The 16,777-nt window shown below is 46.1% G+C and overlaps 1 protein-coding gene across 3 annotated transcripts in view; it reads right to left on the bottom strand.

Annotated features, from left to right (window-relative positions):
- The window catches only part of FAF1 (Fas associated factor 1), a 385,064-nt gene that overhangs the window by 67,025 nt on the left and 301,262 nt on the right, over nucleotides 1–16,777 (bottom strand). For all 3 annotated transcript variants that reach the window (XM_031969148.1, XM_031969147.1, XM_031969149.1), the window contains one exon: nucleotides 11,049–11,203. In XM_031969148.1, coding sequence (XP_031825008.1) covers nucleotides 11,049–11,203 — 155 coding nt within the window. The remainder of the gene's footprint in view (nucleotides 1–11,048; nucleotides 11,204–16,777) is intronic.

The following is a 16,777-nucleotide window of genomic DNA, read 5'->3' as shown; positions in this document are numbered from 1 at the left end:
ATTTTCTTAAATTTGACTCAGTTATCTATATATTTGAGAAATGAGGCCTTTATCAGAGATACTTGTTGCAATTTTTTCCTCTAGTTTTCTGCTTTCCTTATAATTTTGGTTGTAATGGTTCTGTTTGTGCAAATCTTTTAAATTTTATATAATCTAAATTCTCTATTTTACATTTTGTAATGCTTTTTTTTAAATTTTGTTTGATCTTAAAGTTTTCTCTATCCATAAATCTGACAGATAAACTATTCCATGCTCTCTTAAATTTTGTAATAGTATCTCCCTTTATGTACAAATAAGAAATATGTCTTAAGCACTATGCTGATGGCTAGGAATACCAAGAGAAGAAGCAAGAGAATTCTAGCTCTCAAGGAGTTCATGTTCTAATTTGGGGATTTAACACACAAAACAAAGTTCAATTTTAGGGTAGCAGAAGAACTAAATGGGCCTTGCAAAAGGCAAGGTTCCAGGCACCAGTCACTGCATCAGCGGGTGAGAGGATGGTACCAGGATCCAGAGAGTATCAAGGCAGAGTTCCCAGTAACTCCAATCTCTTCAAGCTTTGTGAATGATCAAGTAACCTGGAGAGGTCAAAGGGGGAAGGGCAGCCTTGTCTGGGACACGCCACTAGAAAATCTCAGAGTTGTAGGCTTAGATCACAGAGCAGGACTTAAGAGGACACTAAGAATGCAGCAGCATTTTCCATTAAGGAAAGGCCTGGAGGTGGAAATGGAGAGATTAATTATACTAAATAGCAGTGTGCTTACAAGGTCCTTTTCAGGTCTAAGTCTGAGAGAATGTCATTCTGTTTTTAGATGATTTAGTGAAGTGGAATCAAACCATCAGTCAAAAAAAGCATTTACTAGGGTAGCTAGGTAGGGCAGTGGATAAAGCACAGGCCCCAGGGTCAAGAGGGCCTGCGTTCCAATCTGGCTTCAGGTATTTACTTGCTAGGAAAGTCATGTATTCCTGACAGCCTAAAAAATCCCTTTTTTAAATTAAGTATTTTCTAAGTACCAGTTATCATGCTAGGACTTGGAAATACAAACACAAAAGGGAAATGGTACTTGCCCTCAAAGAGCTTATAGTCTACAAGAGGGATAAAGGTGCTCCCAGGTAAGTAGATATAGGATATATAAACAAATACCCAGTGGGTATTTTGTGGGGGTGGAAGTAGGATAATCTTTGCAAAGGTATCATGTGTGAAAAGACAAGAATTGTAAAGGGTTTAAAATGTCAAAGGCAGAAGTTTGTATTTAATTCTAAAAACAATGAGAAGTCACTGTAGCTTCTTGAACAGGAAATGTAATGATCAGACAGGGATTTGAGGAATATTAAGATGGAGCTTTGTGTTGAATAAATAGAAAAGCAGAAATGAGAAAAGGGTAGATCAGTCAGGAAGCTATTGTGATAATTCAGATGAGGAGTTCTGAGGACCCTAGCTATGGTGGTTGTGGTGTAAATACAGAAAATGGGAACAAATGCAAAGATTTTGAGCTTGGCGATTAGTTGGAAATGGGGAATAAGGAAGAAGAGGAAGGAGGATGCAAGCTAAGTAAATGAGACAGGTGATGAGGATCTCAAGGGAAAGTAGGAGAAGAGGTCTGTTTAGGACATGCTGAAACTGGTGCCCTTGGGACATCCTGGTAGACATGTCTAGCAACTACCAAGAAAGACACAGAGAAAAAGAAGAGCTGGATATGGGGATTTTATAGCTACAATAGAGCTAAGAGTTGAATCTGTGGAAAATTTTAAGATCCCCATGGGAGAATGTGAAAAGAAAAGAGAGGAACCAGGACAAAGACCTTGGGTAGTCCCACACAGATGTGATTTATGACCCCTGAAAAGCAGATCAAGAAGCATCAGGGTCTTCCCTACAGGCAGATTCACAATAGACGCCACAGAGAAAGCAGCCACCGCATCCCTTCACTCTTGGTTTGGAATACATTCCTTCCCTCCCTTAAAAAACCCTTACCTCCAAAAGCACTTTTCCATCCTTTAAGATACAATTCAAGGATTACTTTCTATATGAATGGTAGTAAACTCAAATAGAAATAGAGGCCCCTAAATTAGACATAAGATCTCTAGGGGCTGCATATTGACTTCATTTAAAAATGTGATATTCATTTAAAATGCTATCTTATTGCATTTTGTTTATTTTATTAAATATTTTCCAGTAACATTTTAATATGGTTTGGGCACCTCAGGAGTCTTGTGAGTTGCATTTGGCCCACAGGCTGTGTCTACTTAAAGTTTTTTTTCTGATCCCCTACTTCCCCTCCAAGTACTAGTATTCTCCTCCAAGCTACTTTTTAGTATCCACTTTGTCTCTCTTATTAGAATATAAAAATTGTTTCTTTGTACTGACATACAGCAGGAGCTTAATAAATGATTTCTGACTGAATGAATGACAAGATCGTCAACTATATTATATCCAAAGTTGCAGAGGTCAAGAGGATGAGGTCTGAGAAAAAGTAATTTAGATGATTTAGCAACAAAGAGATCACAGGTGAGCCTGGAGAGGATAGACTGTGGTTAGTGATGGGGTAGACATCTGATTGCAAGGAGGAGAGAACTGAATGGGAGGTGAGAAAACGGTGGCAACAGGTACAGAGGAGTTTGGCGAGGAGCGGGAGAAGAGGCTCAGGAGGGCAGTCTGAAGAGATGACAGCAGCAGGAGGCTGGCTGGCACCAGAAAGGAGAGGGCCATCTCATCCTCCAAGACTGGCAAAAGAAAGGAAGATGGAGGATCACGCCAAGGGGATCTGCGACATGGGACCGGGGGAAAGGAAGCGTCTGATGGCCAGCTTTTTTTTTCAATAAAGTCAAGGTCCTCGCTGAGGGAAAAGGAAGTGATGAAGGTGGCTTAAGCCAAGAACCGGGATGTCCACCAGGGACAAGGGATAGGCCTGGCACATGGCAGCCTGTAACACATATGTCTGTGCTAGACTTGGGCAGTGCCCAGCAGTGTGAGCAGGAGGACAGAAGGCAATAATGGTGGAAATTCAGGGCTGGGATTTGGGAAGGGATGAGCAATGAAAAGACAAGGGAGCAAGTGACTCCAGCATTTGGGGCAGAGTCAAGCCAAACTGATGCCCCAAAAAGAAACACGAGGGCTTATAGGTTGGAATCCTGGCCTGGCAGGGAAATGGGAGGCAACAACCAGGTTCCAAGCTGACGGGGTTGTCCCTTAAGAGACATGTTAGCAACCGTGCTAAGTGTTCTGCCTATTCTCATCAAAGGCTGCTCTTGACAACTGTATCTGATTCAAACATGTTCTTCCTGAATAGCAGTAATCAGATTAACAGAGGAAAAACCACTCTTTCTGCTCCAATGTTCCCACTGAAACACAGTGACCTTTTCCACCACGCAGTTATGGTTTTAACCCAAATCACCCAATGTAGCTCTTGGGGAAGTGCTTTTAAAGGAGCTATGAGAAATTGTTTTCAAGCAGGTATTTTTAGGTGGTTAATTTTCTATTTTAAATCAGGTGATTGGAGTATCATCAAGTTAGCCATCATCGATATACAGACGTGCTTTTTTGAAATCCAAAGAGACAATCACCTTTCCTCCTTTGCCCCTTTTCCTCCTCTCAGAGCTATTAGGAAGCTATTCAGAAGTGCCCCCCGGAACAATGCTGTGCAGTAATTATGACGAGCTGACAAAGAGCTGTGAACAATTACAGAGCCCATTTGGAAACCCTACACTAATAAAGTCATTAGATGCCGCCCTTGCCATGGTCCTTCTAAAGGCTTCTGAAGTTACAAGAACACCCGGCATTGTTTGTAGGGACAATTGCTGCTGGCAGAAACAAGCCTTGAGTTAAACCGGGCTGCAAATTGATCTTGACATTCTGTTAAGGCCGCCACTGAAATCAAAAGCAGAGGAGAGCAGGAGAAAATGAGTAGGTAGGATGTAATCATGGAACAGGAGGGGTTCCTCCTCACCTTCTCTCCTCCTCCTCCACAAGACAAACCAGGGGAGAAAATGACAAACTCGCCTGTGGTTTAGAACTTGGATTTTTCAGAGCATTAATCTGGTTCAACCCGGGATGGTCAGGCTGCCAGGTGAGGATTTTCCTTGAAGAGTACAGGAAGGAAAATGTGGCAGGGAGAAGACAGAGAGAGATAGAAGGGGGAAAGATAGATCGACAGACAGAGATAGATATATGAGAGAGACCGAGACAGACAGAAATTTCAGTGGCGGCCTTAACAGAAGAGAGAGGTAATGTCGGAAGAGAAATTAAGATCAAATTCTTCCCACAGCTAGTGGGAAGGATCCCCAAAACTCAGTACTCTTTGTATGTAAAGGACGGCCTGTCTAGTGGGCTGATAAGCAGGCCACAATGTAATAGGAAAAGAATGAGTTTGATCTAAGAGATCTGGCTTCACTTGCTGGTTGTGGGATCCCAGGCATCTCTCGCCTTCGCTCTGTAACAATACTTGGGTCTCTCATCTGGAGGGGAACTTGATGCCTGCCAGGCTTCACCTAACTCAAAGCTCCCATTTTATGGACGAGGAAAAAAAAGCCTCAGAGATTAAGTTTCTGACACAAGATCCCACTGGGAATAAAAAGTGGGGATTCAAATACAAGTCCCCTGAGATCAGGTACATGTGTTTTTCTCCACAATAAAAGAGGGACCACAACGCTCACACTACTCGACTTAAGGTGCTGGTTCTGCTGTGAGCAAACACTTTGTGCATCCTGAAGCGATGTAGAAATGTGAGTTTTAATACTGTTATTGTTCTCTGAGCGCTGGAGCAGGAGGACTGGGGGTGGGGATGGAGGGAAGGGACGGCTCACAGCTGCAGAGTAATACTCAGGAAGCCTCATCGAGCACAGACCCCAACCCTGAGGTACATCTGCTGGGTCAGGGGGAGGGCCAGCGCCATGGAGGGGGTTAGTCCAAAGGTCAGTCCCTCTGAATATGGCTAATTACAGAGAGGGAGGATGCAGGTGAAGGGAGCCTGCTGACAATAAGGGCTTAAGTCAATTAACTCTGGCCAAAGACTCAGTAATGTGGAAAAGGACCCCTTAGAGGTGCCAGTGATCAGGCACCTGTCAGCTCACAGAGGAAGCTGGCCCTTCCCTGAAATCCTGCACCCAAGGCTTGAAGTTCAAAAGCTATGAGATTAGGCAGCCTGGGAAAGGAGGCCCCACTTGTGCTGGGATTTATAATATGCGTGGCACCCCAATGATGGAGCTCCCTAGACGGTGGGATCTAGCATCAGATCCCGGCTCTTCCCACTTCCCCTGTGTGGGCCTCCGTATCCCACGGATTAGAGAGATTATCTCTAGGTCCCATTATCTTCAGGTAGCCCTAAATCCAAAGATGTAGAACCAGAAATCAAAGACAAAATATACTCAAGTGCTTTTCAATCACTGACTGCAAAGTGGAGCCTAAAGACTCTGGCCAAGGAAGAGGGAGAAGAAATTGCGGCTTCTTGAGCAAGTCAATGAATTAACACTGATAGAGTCCGTTGTATGAGTGCGGCAACTGCTCGGGAGACACAACCGGGAGAGGCCCTGTCCTCCTGACATGGGCACATAAGGAATGGAGGCCTCTGGAGGGCTGGCACTGTCTTTGTGCCCAGAGCTTGCCCAGAGTTGCTGGCGTCACGATCGCTGGGAATCCTACCCCACTCCTATACACAGAGCCTAGTGCCAGCTCAGCCCAACAATCCATCAGGCTGAGAGAAGAGGGCATCCTTTCTTGTTACAGCTGGGGAAACCAAGGTCCATGGAGGGTCACACCAACCAAAAGCAGGCAGTGGGACAGAGTGTGGAACAGAGTCAGGAAGACCCGAGTTCAAATCTAGCCTCAAACATGTCTAGCTTGCCTCAGTTTCCCCAGCTATAAAACAGGATGACCAGTTACCTCGCAGGGTGGTTGTGAAATTCAAATAGAGAATGCTTGTAAAACAGGATGTGACCCTGTCAGCTGGTTCTGAAGAATAACCATCAGCTGTAGATTCTGACCCCAGGTCTATGAGGACAAGCTGGAAGAACTGGGAACATGACGCTTCTTCCCATCTTTAAAGGGCTGTGATGCTGAAGAGAAACCAGTCTTGTTCTGCATGGCCACCGAGGAGAGAACCAGCAACAAAGGGGGCAGGCCCAAGGCCAGGAAAAGCTGACCACAAGAGCCGTCCCATGGCGGGAGAGCCTGCTGGGTCAGAGGAGATGCCTACTGGGGCCTCTCTCAACCCAATTCTGTGTTTCACTATCGTGACACTATTAAAAAATAAAGGATAGATCCCTGGACTTTGACCCTGTGACCTATGACCCTGTTTACCCACTTGTGCAATGGAAAGAATAATACTCCTGCCCCTTAACTCACGTGGAACACACACATCAGTGTTTGGGACCCCAAGGTCCCTTCCTGCTGCCAGGCGTGCTTGGAGCACAGGGTGGCTAAGCTTTCCCCAGAATGGCTAGGACCGGGGGCAGACCTGGTGCCAGGAAGGCCCTCGGAGGCCCGGCTTGGCCGCTGGTCCCGCTGTCCCTTACTGCCTCCAGTCTGGGGCTCTGTGGTGACTTTAACATTCATAAAGCATCTGACTTATTGTTTCATCTGATCCTCACCAGGATTCCCTGAGGCAGGCACGATTAGGCCCATTTTACAGATGCAGGGAGGCTGAATGTGTCTGACAGGTGGCATAATATTTGCCCTAGGTCCTCCCAAGGTTATTGGGAGGATCTGATCAGCTTTGATAAGGTACTGATTCACTCCTCCAGGAACAGGAGTCACCCCCTCATTCTGACACATCTGCCTCGCGCACTCTTGGCCACTTGGGCCCTCCTGGCCAATTGCGGCCCAGCGGTCTGTGGCAGGAGCGACACCTCCCAAGCTCCCCGGCCACGGCGCTGCTCCTTCCGATGCCTTTGTTGGCCCCTCCAACCGCTGACTTATGGCAGATGTTCAGGCGAAGAGTCTTAAATCAGCTTCCGCTTCACCTCATGCGTCTGGGATGTCCTGGGAATGCTCAGAGAGCGACAGTGAAAAGATCTCCAGTGAAATAACAGCTTTAAAGAAGAGGATTCAGGAAGAGGGAGAAGAGCACTGGCCGCGGCTCAAGGGCTTGGCTCACCTCTCACTAGCCGGGTGGCAACCTTGACAAGCTCCCTCTGGGTCTCAGGTTCCTCCCCTGTAAAATGGGCACAATCATACACTATCCCATTAAGTCCATTTCTCCTCGGTGTGCTGCCCGGGGTTACCAGCAGGAGCTTGTGAGCTGCTCTCAAAAGGAGGGGAGGGGGCTTCCTGGGCCATGTGTGACAACTTTCCCCAGAGCCCTCACGGGATCCAGGGAGTTAGCAAAGGGTCCTATTTTACGAAGGAGGAAACCGAGCCTCTACCAGGGTCGTACCGACACCCCTTCCAGGGGCTCCCCTGGGTCTGACTCCTGGCTGGGGGCAGGCTCCCAGCCCCAAGCTCTGCCCAGAGGCAGCCACGAGTGTGATGGAACATATGTGACACTGTCAGCCCTCATCCTCGGAGGGCGGCCGAGCTCTGTAACTCTGGGCCATACATGTGAGACACTCAGATGGCCACGTCTCTCCCCTCTACTTTATACAAGCACCGATAAAGGTCAGTGGGAGGACTGGGAAAATGGGGCACTCTGAACTCAGCACATGGAGTTCTCCGGGGAGAACAGATGACATCAAGAGGGAGAATGCACAATTCATCCACCCTGAAGGCAGGGTCTACAAGTGACAGCAATCAGAAATCAGTTTTTCTGGTCACTGATTTGTTTTGATTTGTTTTTTTAGGGAAAATGGCAAATTTGGAATTTGGACTCGCGTTCTTTAATAACATAATCTCTTCACTCGATATTCTAAAAGTCACATGCTTTCCCATTACTTGTCTGTGGGTGAGGGTCAGAGGGAAGTCTAATGCTTTTTGGTTTGGTATGTTCCTGGACCAGAATTCTTTGAGCAAAAGCAAATTATTGGAATTTGGGTGTTCCCGTATGTGTAAGCCTCAGTTTCCCTTTCTTTAAAATGAGGGAGAAAAAGGAGTTGCTATTCCCAAACCACTCTGAAGTTCTCTTCTTTCCTAGGTTCTAAGGTTCTCTGCAGGTTGAGGCATTCCACATTTTGGGTTCTGAGCTCTTTGCCATGGTGCATAGGGAGAACACTGTGGGCAGTGGAAGGGTCTGGCAGTGACTGGGACTATCTTGTAAAGAGACAGTGTCTTCGTAGAGCTCTCCTGAAACCCCCAAAAAAGTCCACGCCGCCCCAACACACAGGGTGACCGACTCCTTTCAAAGCCTTTTGTCTCCGTTATCTCATTCCCTTCTCAGGGCAGGCACTCCAGCCTTCTGCACTGGAAAGAACGGCGATTTGGCATCCCAAGACCCAAGTTCAAATCTTGTCCCTTCCATTTTGTGATGGGGGCAAATTCCTCTTCAATCCTGTTTCCTCCCCTAAAAATAAGAGGTTTGGCAGTGCTCCTGACCCTCTTCTGGGAGTTGTCGAAGCCAGGGCAGACACGAGAACTTGGGGCTTCATCAACCAAGAGAGCACAAACTGAGAGCTCCTCCAGGGCCTGGGAGGCTTCTGGCAGCCCCAAGGAGCAGGAGGCTGCTGTCATCCATTTCCAGGGCTGGCAGTGGCTTCGGGTGGCTTGGTGCGTAAAGATGAAGGAAGCCGCCCAGGCAGGACAGACATAATTAGACACCTCAACTTGGGAGAATCACCTTTGACCCGGGTGGTGAGAAAACTCTGGGGAAGTGGAGCCCTCTGTTTGCCATAAATTATTTAAATTCATTGGTCTCTTAGCTTCTTAGACAACTGTGGCAGATCCATGCTGACTGCCATCCAGGAGGGAGCCTTTTCTCCAGATCACTTTGTCTTTTCATGCACAGAAAAAGCCTCCTCCTCTTGTTGGACTGTCGCTGCATATGGTGCCCGGAGGAGTGGGGGAGAGAGCGAGGGGAGCAGTGTCTCCTTAGATCTCTGCATCGTTTCTGAGAGAATCAGCCATTCTTGAGCTAAAAAGAGTCCTAACTCTTTACCCAAAGATAAAGCGTTAGATCGCAAACATGGCAATCTCTAAAAATCCCAAGGGCAGGGCTGGGGGGAGGAGGAGAAGGAGAAGGGAGCTCGTCCCCACCTCACCTCGGCCTCTGCTTTATTCCTAAATGGGTTTTTCTTTCCCAATGTTCCAGAGTCCTGACTCTCGCTCGTTCCCGTTATCCCCCACCCCCAGCATACTTCACAATCGGTCCTGGGCCTCATTGAGAAATTGCTATAAAGCCTTCACCAGGCCTTTATTTGGCGTTTTAAAAAGTGTCATAAGGAGTTAACAGGACACAGCTGTACGGGCTCTGTCTAATCAGCAGCTTCTGTTGCTTTGGTCACCGCAGGTATCTGTGTAACCTGCACACTCCGATTACTAGTGTATCAAAGTTGTACCACTTCACAGACTTCTTGAGGGAAACATAACAAAGCAATTACATGGCTGTTGATTGTCAGTCAGAAAAAAAACCCTCCAACACTGTTTTTCAAAAGAATCGACACTGCAATTTTTTGTCATTGTAAAATAAAAGGGGCGAGGGAATTAAATGGGGACGGGAACAAAATAACAGCAGGTAGCCAGCTGAACTTCGCCACTACAGATGGTTTAGAAATAGTGTTTCCTTCTCCATCGAGCTGGGGGATAACAAGAAAGGAGGAGCTTCCTCGCTGCCACTGAATGGCGGTACCCAAAGGGTTAGCCCAGGCTCCAGGCTCCAGGCTCTGACTGGCCTCATGAAAAGCCTCTGATGCCGCATTTTTTTTTATCTGTTTTGGGCACTGCTTTTCATCACCTTTAACTGAGTGTGAATAATCACCCGATTTCATTTAAACAAATACAGGTGCTGAAGGCCCTTGCTCTGTGGAGCACAGGGAGCATTTCCAAAGCAGGGTAAAGGGAGCCAGCTCCCGCTCCTGACTGCCTGGTGAAAGAATGAATGCGTGCAGGAAGAAGGGACGACGGCTCTTACACCCCAGCAGCATCGAGAGCAAGGATCATTTCTGTTGCATCTCTCACCCTAACCCCCGACAAATTCGGGAAGTCCGACGAGTTAAAAAGGCAAGCCTGAGGATTTCTAACTGTTCTGCCTACTGCTTAAATGAGAGGAGCAAAGTAGCCAGGACCTAAAATGAATTCATTTAATCTCTTGTTCACAGGCCGGCAACTGGTGATTAGGAGTGTGTTAACACAACCAAAGTAGCCTCACAGGGTGTGCTGGAGCCACATGTGTAATTAAACACTCCGGACTCTCTCTCTGCTAAGAAACTCAAACAGGCTTGACTCGGAGAATTATTCTTTGCTCGGAGATATTACGATGAACAAACTAAGTAAACTTCTCCCTGCAGTGAAGGAGGGGATTTTTTTCCCCCTATTGAGAATATGGATGCATTGCTGGCTGGGTGCAAAAGAATGTGTGCAATAAGGCGATTACATCAATTAGTGTATGGTAGAGTTAAGCCATTCCTAACCCACAGGAGCGCTCTTCCTTCTCCACTGAAGTTATTAAAAGTAAACTCATCATTAGCACTATGTGTGACACTTAAATGTTGGCTGAACCTTAAATCATTACTGAAACAGACTTATAAGGCTTGAGAAAACTCATGGTAATGATTTTTACTGCTTTTAACAGAGGCTAGAAAAGTGTGTGTGTTTCAGAGAGACAGAGACACAGACACAGACAAGGAGATTCAGACACACACAGAAACAAAGAAAGGGGGGAAGGAGAGAGAGAGAGAGAGAGAGAGAGAGAGAGAGAGAGAGAGAGAGAGAGAGTGAGAGAGACAGAGACACAGAGAGAATATATAAGTGCATGTGTTTCCGTATCTGTATGCATGTTTGCCTATGGCCAAGTGTCCCCCAACACTGAAGTATTGTTCTCTTAGCTATCATCTAAGGCAATGGGCTAACAGAGGCTGAGGAGGGAGGTTCCAGAATTCTGTCTTCCTTAACCCATAAACCCCTTACCAGATGATGACCATTTTGAAAGGGGATGGAGTAAAGGGGGTTACCTTGGAAATGGATCAATTACCTTGCTCTGTTAGCTTCTTTTGTCATATCCCATGCCCAGGTTATGAAATTCTGACTCAGATAAGAGACAATGGATTCAGCACAGAGCATTTGTGAGCAGAAGACGTTGGTTAAAACACTTTCATCATGGTGGAGGTAGATAGCCAGGAGCTTTCTCTGCAAAGAAGAGACAAAGCCGGTCAGTTCGCAGGCCTCCCCCATTTCGGGCTCCTTCTCTAATCTGACAACAGGGACTGGGGATCAGACGGACGGCTCCCCACCCGTCTTCTTCTTGGCGTTGTCCTAGCACTCTGCTTCCCTCCCTGAGGTTTCAGAAGCTGGGGCGCTGAGGTGTTCTTACCCTCTACACAATGCCCCCCCCTTACAAATTTCTGTTCATATATGTTAGGCTGTCTCAAGTGGAAACTGCAACAGGGTCACTCACTTTCCCTTGAATAAAAGGCATGTGCCAGTTTTTCGAATGCACATTTTCAATTTGTACAGACACATTAATTTTGAATTGTTCAGCTATTCAGAGAAAAGAAAAACTCACTCAAGTCTGATAACCAAAAATCCTTTTAAATATTTTTGTATATTTTTAATCTGAATGGTCAACATTCCCTTTCTAACTTTGGAAGATGGGCTCGGAAATGACATTTTCTTCTGGTTTTCTTTCCAGAAGTGATTTGAGATCCCTTAAAGCCCCCCAGTTACATGCATTCTACACTGACTGAAAAGCTGACAAATAAACAGAATCCACATTGAATTCTGGATAGATTAGATCTAAGAAAATGTCCAATGGGTTTTCTCATATGAAAAATACTTCTTGATTACACCAGTGATGGGATCTCTCTGGAGAGGAGTTTTTCACAGTATCACTTAGATCTGGGACACTGTATGATAAAACCCCCCAGCTCAAAGAGGAAACTGAAATGGACACCTAGACTTTTGTCACACGCTTCTGTATCTGTGACAAGAGGGTCTTATATGAAAGCATTTGCAAAAGAACAGGTTACAAAAAACTGAGGGGACCTGCTGATACTCATTCCTGGTTAAAACAACAAGTCTCTCTAGTTTACAAAGCTTTACTCTTCCCATTTTACACACTCAAAAAAGAAATCTCAGAGAGGGGGAGTAATCCATTGCTGGTCTGGCTGCCAGAGTTGTCAGAGGCAGGGTAGGAAGCCAGGCAATCAGATGAAAAATACAGCCCCTCTGCTCAGTTCCTCTGCCCCCACCTCCTTGGCACTGTTAGGGGAGGAGCGACGGCTGGCACTTGGGGATGCTAGGGGTGTCCTCTGCTTTAGGATGCAGAGACACACACGGCCCAGTTAGAGCTTAAAACTGTTTCATGAGGATGCAGTGAAGGAAAGGGTCAACCAAATTCCAGATCTGCCTTTGGCCTTGCTTGGAAGACACAGGCCCTGGTCACCATGGTGAGGGAGGGGGAAAGAACAGAGCCCTTCACTAAAGCTAAGGAGGGAGGGAGTGAAGGGACAATCATTCCCATCTGGACGAGAAGGCTGAGGCTCAAGGTCACACAGTGAATGGCTGGTCTCCTAATTCTTCCTTCAGGGCTCTCCCTAATGCATGTGTCCCTCTGGAACAGGCCAGACTGAGGAAAAAGTGTTTGTCATTCAGGAAAGTGTCCCCATCTGATGGAAGCCCTTGGTTCAGATCCTGAGCTTTCCCTCTCAGAGTCTCATCTCTCTGATGGGTAAAGGAAGAAAGCTGTATCAGACTATTCCTAAGGTTCTTTCCAGCTTTAAGCCTGTAGCTAACTCTCCCAGTGACTGCTGCTACTCCCAAGGATCCCTGGATGGGACTAAGGATCAGACCAGGTCCCAGAACCATTCAGGGTAGCTCGTTGAAGGCAGTTCCAACTGGCTAGCTGGCTGCATGGGGATCCTCATAAAGACATTTTTATAAGCCACAGAGATGCAAAGACTTGATGCCATTGAGAAGCAAAGAACTATGATCAAGCTCTATAGCCCGAGGCCAACCAACTCCCCAATTACTGGGGGCCTCAGTGTCTCAATCTGGCATTGGTCTGTAAGATCTATTTCAGCTCTAACATTCTCTTGACTCCATTTTCTAATGTTTTAAGGTCACTTCAAGTCATAATATTTTATATACTATGTTCAAAGCTTATCTTTGACTTTGATATTTTCTATTCTCAGAAGATCTCCAGCTCTGACATTCTATGTTCCTAATTCTAAGGTCCCTTCCAGGTCTGGCCATTCCACGTTTCCAAGTTTTGGTATTTTGGGTTATCAGAATACTCCCATCTCTAACAATCCCAATTCTAAGGTCTTTTTTAGCTCTATAATTTAATGATCTGAAGGCAAAACAGAGTACGAACCACAATGTAAGCTCAGATTATTTTCTGAAGATGATGTTCAGAACACTGCTTCTTCTGAGAAAGATATGCAAAACTAGCAGAGTATTTTTTTTTAAATCACATTTGTCAGGACTTTTGTTAGGATAAACTCCAAATGTCCACAGATGTCCCACAGATATTGTCCAACCTGGAATGCGAGGACTGGGAGGGACCTTTGGAGTCTATCTTGTGTGACCAGATAAGGAAACCAATTTTTAGAGGAGCTAGGTAATTTGCCAAGGTCGATGAGTGAATAAGGAGGGGGCTGTCATGGGGACGTAGGCTCTGGATTCCCAGCCCAGTCCAAAAGTGTTTCCACTCCACCAGGCTGGTGATTCTGCATGAATGCATCTCAGCAACTCTATCTAATGCATCACTGGGAACACTCAGCTATCCATTGAAAAATCAGCATCGTTCTGGCCAAACATGGTCCATGGTTAGTTAAATCTTTAAAATGCCCACTTCTTCAAAGAACACTCCAAAGGAACATTAGACTTTGGGAAAGAAATTAGTGATTTACACTGATATCATGCTGATTTAATTTAAATGCTCTTCAAAACAAAACACACATGTGCCCAGCAAGGCCATTAATAAGCCCAACAAGCCGAGTTCCACCTAAGTGCAGCCAACAATGTTGACTGAAACTAAACTTGAAGATCCAGGCCACGGATGCACAATATCAAGTAATAAAACAGCATCTCTTTGGTGATATTTAATTTAAAAAGAAGAAAGAGGCAGGCGAAGATCAGGCACTGTCTGTTTTGGAGGATCAGCCACTCTGCATTTCAAAGCGCTGGTCCCTGCAATATCCAGGTTACTGTGCTAGAATCCCGACTATTATCCAGCCCTTGTAAGAGAGGGAGGGCAAAGATGTGTTTACTCAGTGATTAAGGCCTTAGAATAAGCCTCTCGCTCCTAGAGAGACAGCTCCCCACTTATTCATTTGGGCCAATTCACAAAGCCCCGAAAGATTAAACATCCATGCTGAGAAGACAAGCGAATGCAGACGGTGAAAGAGAAATAAAAATTCTTTAAAAACTCTGAGATGACTTCATTATTTTTCCACAAGGAAACTTTAGGAAAGTGTTTAGTTAGAAAAAAACCCACATTGACCTCTCTCTAAACCCTTAATCTTTCCTTTGTGGCGGGTCTGCTTTGTGGTAAGCGGCTGGCACGGCTCGCTCGCCCCCCTTTTCACTGGGAACACGGAGAGAAAGGCTCGGGAGCAACTGTGTAAGTTCCAAGGACACTGTGAACTGAAGAGTCTAGCAAAGGACACTGCAGTGAAGCCCGTTTCAACTCCAAATTCAATGTACAAAAGTGGGCCCTGAAGAAAGCATCCTGGAAAGATGCTGGGCTTGCACAGAGCTGGGAATGAGAGGGTCAGAGGACCTGAGCTTGTTCACATCTGTTGAGCTCAAATGTCTCCCGATGGTGGTAGTGGTGGGGAATGGGAAGGAGGGGCAGGGACAGACAACACGCTTTGATTCTTATCTCCCTGCACACACATATTCAGACTCCAAGGCTTGCAAGCAATCCTGGGAAGGCTTTGGTCACTGGCTGGCTGAGCCCTACTCTGGGGAAGGCAGAAGCAGCTCATTCTGCATGGCAGGGGCAGATGGCACAATCAGGAGGCTGTACCCAGTATTTGGGAATATAAGTGGTAATGTGATCAGCTAACACCTGAGCAGGACAAGGAGCAGCAGCAGCCCAGGAAAAGGGAGGAAAAAGCCTTCTCTCTGCCTGCCTGGTTCAGCTCAGTTTCCCTGGTTAACTGTTTCGGACCATGTATGGCCATGGTCCTTGCCTTTGGGGCACAGGATTGGGGCTCATATCTCTACCAGCATAGATCCTGGTCTCTCTAATCATCAGGAGTCAGTCTTTATTGATAAGCGTGCATTGATTGACTAAGAGTGGTCGTGACCACAAGACCATGAGCTGTGACAACTTTTTAGTGTAGAGTCCAAGCATTCAGGCCATCTGAAGCTCGGCCACACCCTTCACTGAAATGGCCTTCAAGGTCCAAGAGCCTCTTCTATGCTTTAGGGGCAGTGTCAGAAGATGATGTGAATGGAGGTGAAGGGTACATAGTAAGTGAACAAGTACCCAAGCAGAAGGGGTTCTCAGAGTACCCAACGCTGCTACCCTTCTGAAGACCCCTCCATACTTGCTGGGGTATCAAATCTGCAGCCCTAAAGATCACCAGGAAAAAAAAAAAAAAACCCATTTCAGCAGATGAGAAATGCCAAGCAGGCACCAACCTGATTTGGCTCTGAGCTGCAAATGCAACAAAACTTAAGAGTTTCTCAAAGACTTGAAGAAATTAGTAAAATAGAGAAAGATGCAAGACTCCAAGGAGGCATTCAATACTTGTAGAAGGAATGAGAAGCAAATCTGCTCACTTCTTGTTGGAAAGTGTTACAATCTTAGGGATAAGTCATCCATGATTCTTGTGTTAGATTATTTTAAAGCAAACGATCCCAAGCACAAATGATTTCTAAGGGTGGTAACTTCCCATTATGTCAGTAGTCATTACGCTGTTGATTCTAAGGACACTTCTCTACTGGAAAAAGGCCGGCTGTCAATATGGTAGGGGGTGCTTTTCTTGTGGGAGCAGGAGGCTAAGAGATGCTTCTGAGTGAAGCATGGAAAGATCAGGGTATCTGTTCAAATCCTCCCTTCAACCTGGGAATCTTAGAGACCATCCCTTTCCCTCGATGGTTTCAGTTTTCTCATCATCAAGTCCCCCAAATTCTGTGCTTCCTACAAGGGGTCTTTTTGTGCCAGGAATGATCTTTGGGCCTGAGGTGAAGGTGTATGGCCTAACTCAAAAAGTCCCTCTCTTAACAGAGGTGTCAAACATGTGGTCCAACAGTTCTGAAGGCAGCGGGGCCAGCCAAGTCTTCCTGGTTCTGCCCTTAGTCAATCAGAACAAATCTATTCCCTGAGGCACCACATCATCAGTTTCCAGGTCCTGGGTGCCTTGCTCCAAGTTCTTGTCCACTCTCTCCTCCCCCAATCAGCCCAGATGCTCACTGGCCCTTTGGCTACTTGGTCTCAGCTCTGCTGACCAGAGCTGCCCACCCCAAGAGATGGTGGGCACCAGGCAGAAGCATCTTTAACCACAGTCAGCTGGGTAATTTTCTCTCACAATGATTCTGTTCTCTTTAAAAAGAGGGTAAGTTAAAGAATCTCTAACTCTTCCTTCAGCTCTGCCATTCTATTATCTCCTGTTCTGATATTATCTGCTCCAAGTTTCCCCCCAACCTCAGCTCTGCCATTCCATGTTCTAAGCTCCCTCCAGGTCTGTCATTCAATGATCTATGTTCATTTTAATTAGGCTCTGCTAGTATAAGCAGATTTCTGAGAGC

This window comes from Sarcophilus harrisii, chromosome 4 (assembly GCF_902635505.1).
Source record: "Sarcophilus harrisii chromosome 4, mSarHar1.11, whole genome shotgun sequence".
Lineage (NCBI taxonomy): Eukaryota > Metazoa > Chordata > Mammalia > Dasyuromorphia > Dasyuridae > Sarcophilus > Sarcophilus harrisii.
Note: the sequence above shows the minus strand (reverse complement) of the source record. Positions and strands in the feature narration are given on the sequence as shown.